At 55.6% G+C, this 5,550-nt stretch overlaps 1 protein-coding gene across 1 annotated transcript in view; it reads left to right on the top strand.

Moving 5' to 3' along the window:
* Positions 1 to 5,550, top strand: part of LETM1 (leucine zipper and EF-hand containing transmembrane protein 1) — a 52,080-nt gene that overhangs the window by 9,856 nt on the left and 36,674 nt on the right. Inside the window, exon 2 of the mRNA XM_011374690.2 lies at positions 3,929 to 3,989. Within this exon, the coding sequence (XP_011372992.1) occupies positions 3,970 to 3,989 (20 nt within the window). The 5' untranslated portion in view covers positions 3,929 to 3,969. The remainder of the gene's footprint in view (positions 1 to 3,928; positions 3,990 to 5,550) is intronic.

Raw genomic sequence — 5,550 nt, 5'->3', positions numbered from 1 at the left:
CACTCGCGCTGTGACCTTAGTCGCCCTGCCGCTGGCCGCTGCGTCCAGAGCGGGGATAGGAAAGTTTCGGAGAGAGCGCGCTGACAGCTGGCCCTGGTGCGGCCTCTGCCCCACTCGTGGTTACGGTCGATGGGACGGGGCGCCCACTCACGAGGACAGTCGTTTCCCCGGGCCGCCGTCAGGGCCCCTGAGATGAGGTGGCCGAGGGCTGGCAGGCGTGGGCGAGCGGGGCCAGCGGGCTTCCAGGACGTCCGTGGGACCGACATCATGGTGTTACTGGGCGTCTGTAGAGGGTCCCCAGGCCTTGCCGTGCAGGCCTCGGGCAGGCCCATTTGTAGCAGGAGCCGCAGTGACTGTAGCTGTGGCATGGAGGTCACACCTAATGCAGGGCTCCGGTCCACGAGTAGGGCGCCCGCACTCACACCCCTCTGTGCCTCTCTTTTTACGTTAATGTATCCGAGTTCCTTATGGCTAAGATTGGAGTAAAGGTAAATTTGCCCTAAAAAATTGAGAGACTCGGGTGAAATGATGTATTTCAAGGGGCTTTACAGTTTATAGTGGTACCGCAAGAAGAAATGTTACTCGAGGCTTTCAGCGGTTACGGCTGGTTGGCCGCTCAGACCTTTGAGCGGCGGTGGGCGGGGCACTGAGCAGCAAGGACACTGACGGCCCGGCCCGGGGCTCCAGTACCCCCGTTAGATGTTTCTGCTGTCAGCACTCTGTCTCTTGCCTATTACGGATGGTGAGAAAAATCCTTGGCCACTTCACGTTCCCATAGCACGTTTAAGGTTTAAAAGTGATATGAATTTGTTTTGTGGTTGTATCATTTTGGGAACACAAATGTTTCCTGTGGCTGCGTTCTCCGTTAACACAGACACGAGGGGCTGAGAGGGGTCAGACAGCAGGTCTGCTGTGGGAGCAACAGGGACTCCAGAGCCCAGGGGACCGAGGGCTGGACAGTGGGGAGCAGGGGCCCTGAACTCCTGGGAATGACACTTTCCAGCTGGGTGCTCCAGCCGTTACCCCATTTCCCCTATGAGCATCTTACATCAATCATTACGGTTCTTTGTCACAGTTAGTAAACTAGCTTTGATACGTTATGGTTAGTTATGGTTAACCGAGGTCCACAGTGTATTTAAATTTGCTTTATCCTGTTCCATACTTTTTTCCGATATCTTTTTCTTGTTACATACTTTCTTATTCTGCACGTACCTTTTTGTTGTTACTGACTTCTGTTTTATTCTGCACGCACTTTGTTGTAAGGTGCTTTTTTGTCTTGTTTCTGAGACTTCCTTCCGCAGTTAGGAGGACTGGTCAGCTAGATTGTAGAGTAGGGTGCCCTCTGTGGGGATTCAGCCGATGTTTTCACATGGTTAGACTGGGGTCCTGGGTTTAGGGGAAGAGACCACAGGGGTCAGGTGTCCTCATCACATCCTGTTAAGGGTGCCTACTAGCAATGTGATTTATGGCAGTGGATATGACCTTGATCATTGGGTCCTCCACCCCACAGTCACTTTCTCCCCTTCCACCCCACACTCTTTGGGAGGAGGTTGTGCACAGCACATATTTGGGAGTGGGCAGAGGTGGACTGACCCCATTCACCAAGGACTGGGTGTGAGAGCAGCAGCCTGTCAAGGGACACTCCCCGCTTCCGGCTCTTGTCAAAGTGGGCGAGGGCGGGGGAACTGGCTGGGGCAGCCTGGAGGCCTAGGAGCTGTGGAGTACGAGGTGGGCAGGGACCTCTGGGTCGGGTGTGCCCATGGTGTCCGGGAGAGCTGAGGGTGGGGGTCTGGAGGGTCGAGCACGGTCTGGCGGCCAGATGGAGAAAGCTGTGAGTTGGGAGGAGATACACTTGGTCTCTGTCCCCGTCCCGGTTCTCGCCAGAGCTCCCAAAGCCCTTGGAACCCCCGAGTGATCAGGCGTTGCTCATAACGAGCCCCTTCCCTCTCCCCAGGGTTACACTGGGGGGTGCCCGTGGTTAGAGACTTGGGCCTTCCCACCCACCCCCGGGGGGCCTGGGGCCAAGCTCAGTGGCTAGTGGCCAAGGATGTCATCAGTCACTCCTAGGTGACGAAGGTGAACTCCTGAACAGGGAGGCTGGGGAGCCTCTGGGCTGGTGGCACTTGCCGACCCGATGGGGCAGAGGCTCCTGCACTCAAGACTCCTCTAGGCCTCGCCCTGTGGACCTTGCCATCCGGATGTTCGCATCCGCCCTTTATAATAAAACGGCACTAGCAAGCCGAGCACTTTCCCACGTTCTGTGTCATCCAGCAAATTATCGAAACTGACAGGCTCGTGGAGACCCCTGAATTTGTAGTTGGCAGAAGTGTGAGCAGCCTGGGGACCCTGCTCGCACATGACATGTGAAGTGAGGGCAGTCTTGTGGGGACTGAGCCCTCATGTGTGGGTCTGCACTAACTCCGGGAGTCAGGATTGAATCGTGGGACACCAGCTTGTGTGGGCCAGTTGCAGAAGTGGCAGTTGGAAAAGACATAAAACAGTGTTTCTAGGAGCGACTGGCCAGTGGATCACAACCCCTGGCGAGCGGGGTGGGTGGCCGGATCCCCGGAGCCCGCTGTGGGGTGTCCTTCCAGGCCTAGGATGGAAGCTTTCAGAGCAGGGCGAGCATGGGAAGGGAGCAGGTAGGAAAAGCTGTGTGACCACGCAGGGCGAGGGGCTCTGGCAGCTGTGACCGCTTGCTTGCAGGGGGCATATGCAGGGCGGGAGCCCTTTCCAAACCAAGTTCTTGAGGCGGGGGCTGGCTCAGTGGGGGGAGGGGACAGGCACAGGTGTTGGGGGGCTTCTGTTTGGGAGACAAGGCAGGTTCACAACTGGAGTGGTGTGTTCTTCCCCATCTGCTCTTTTATTTTAACTGAAAATGTATGAAATGTTTGAAACAAAAGGTTACCTTGCGAATAATGGTGAGTGAGCTCACGAGCCCAGCTGCCAACCTACAGCTTGAGGTTCTGCATGTAACGTTCCACGGGAATAGCCTTCTGTGGAAGAGAGAGTTGCCCTGCGGACGCTGGCGTCCGGTTGAATTACATGAGTGACAGCTGGAAGCCCGTGTCCCCAGAGGGTCCACTGGGAGCAGTGCCCTGCTCCGAGGGCGGCCAGGGCTGGTGCTGTCCCCTCCTCTGCCCATCTTTCATGCTCCCTTCTCCTGCTCTCAGATTGCTGGTTGGCACCCAGAGCCGCTCTGGGCCCTCCTGCCGCCCGGAGGGCCTTAGGGTGCCAGCCCACTGTTCCAGGCTCACTGCCTGGCACCCCGTCAGTTTCTGCCTCCCCCAGTGTCAGACATGTCTCTCCACAGGCTGTTTTCCCAGCACAGGGTGTGACCACAGGTAGGCCTGAATGTTGGTCATGTGAATGAACCCTGAACTTATGCTTATGGGAACTAGAGTGAGTTAGAGAAAGCATAAAAAATACATCAGAATCCCCAAATTGGCTATATGCTCATCAGTATCGTTTGTCCAAATGCTTACTCTTGGCATTTGTTTTTTTTGTAATTCTCGCCCCCTCACGCTGGGTCATTTGGACTCCTCCCTTGCTTGCCCTGTGGGTCTGTCTGTGCGTTAGGGGTCATGGCCTCTATCCACCAGGGCCACGCTGGAGCGAATGGGGAGCGGTCACCTGGGGAGACGTTAAGGCCCGGACTCCGTGGGCCCTTGCCCGGCAGACCCTGGTGCCCCCACTTGGGACTCTAGGAGCCAGAGCTGACCCAGGCACCCCTCCTTACCCAGAGACACTGTGTCCCTAACTGGGGCAGCCCTTCACTTGGCCACACTCTGAGCCCTTCCCACGTGCAAAACAGGGTTCCAGAAGCTTTCCCTACAGAAGAGGGTGGCGCGCTTCCAGACTCAGACGTGTCGGCGCACAGCGCCTGGTTGGAGACTGACTTTCTTGTTTTCCCTTTGTTTTGTCATAGGCGGTCTGGGGAATCACGCCTGTCTCAGTTGCGCCAGTGCCATGGGGTTGATAAGCCGCGTGTAAGTAAATGAACGTCACTTTCTGCTTGTTTGGAAGTGGGGCCTTAAAAATACTTCAGTGATTGGTAACTCCCAGTATACCCTACTTTCCTGTTCTTTGTGTTCTTTCTTTTAACTTCTGTTTTTTCACTTCGAAATAGATAACTGGATCCATTGGTGAATATTTGGAAAATAAATGAATACTCATGATCCCATTGCCTGTTACAAATATTATCAGCATTTTGGTGTGTTTCATTTTGCTCTTTTTTCTTATGTACCTGTTTTTAAGACATTCAGCGGTGACTACAGTCTGCGTAGAGGCTCGTGTGCTTAACGGGGCACATCTTTTCCACACTCACAGCCATTTGTAGTGGCCTTTTATCCATTTGTGGAAAACAACGGCAGATTTGCCAGGTAGCGCTGTCGGTTTGGGCTCTCGGCGAACACAGACAGACCACGCCTCGTTCACACGGTCCTTCATGGAGCGTCACGTTGACCACGTCTGGCCACAGGGCTCGCCTTGTCCAGTTCTAGGGACACATCTGGTGCATGATGGACTTAGCCCTTCCCTTTGCTGGGAGGTCTGCGTCCTCCTGTGAGGCTGGAGGGCTTCCTGGAGGGTGTGTCACCCACCTTGTCTGCCGTTGCGTGCGGACTTGGATGTCCCTTCAGGCTGCTGTGCTCTCCTGCCCACCGTCCCCTCTGCTTGGCCTCCCTGGGTTTAGACTCCTGATCTCCTCACCCATGTGCTGGGATGCCCAGACCTCTGTCCTGGCACCAGGTCCTTGTCACTGCCTGGTCACTGGAGACAGTGGAGCTTGTCCCTTCCAGCATCTCTTGTTCTTCCTGTTTGAGGGGCGGGACCTCCTGCTGCGTGTGGTCCAGCTGGCCCCCAGCACCCCCCTGCATAGAGCTGTGGGATCTTTTGGGTTTTCTTACTCCTTTGAGATTGTTAATTTGTCACCTCATCTTGGCTATAAAACTTCTGGAGGATACTCCTAGGACAGATTTAATTCCCTAAAATAAAAGCTACACAAGTCACACGTGGGAACTTGGCTATTAGAGCAAAATTGTGCTCAAGCACATTTCCTGTTTTGAGGTATTTTGAAAGTGCTCATGTCAGTGTCTCTGTTTGGGTGAGTGGTGTGAGGGCAGTGTCTGGTGGGGACACGACAAAGCCTGTTTGAAAGCCCTGCCAGCGGCAGCCTCCGGGCCCGCCTGCCCAGCGCTGGGCTTTGATGTCTGCTGGGTTCTCCTCTGCGGCCACAGGACTGTCGTCATCATCTTCTGTTTCTGGTGCGGGACCGTTGATGTACGAGCATAGGACGTCTTCACTCTTGCAGGTGGCATTTCAGAGGCCTGGGGCCCAGCGGGTGGCTGGAAACAGGGTGGCCCGGTGACCAGCAGGTACAGTCATGGTTGCCATGAAGGGTGTGGCCCCACAGGGCCGGCTTTCCGGGCTTTTCGAGACAAGCTGGAAGTCTGGGTTTTGGTGTGGAGTCTCTGCTTCTGAGGTCCTGATGGCTGAGGCTGGTTAGAGGGCTGCCGTGCGGAGCGGGTGTGCCTGCGGGGGACAGCCCCA

Source organism: Pteropus vampyrus, unplaced genomic scaffold (assembly GCF_000151845.1).
Source record: "Pteropus vampyrus isolate Shadow unplaced genomic scaffold, Pvam_2.0 Scaffold253, whole genome shotgun sequence".
Taxonomy (NCBI): domain Eukaryota; kingdom Metazoa; phylum Chordata; class Mammalia; order Chiroptera; family Pteropodidae; genus Pteropus; species Pteropus vampyrus.
The sequence above is the reverse complement of the archived record's forward strand: the minus strand, read 5'-3'. Positions and strand labels throughout refer to the sequence as shown.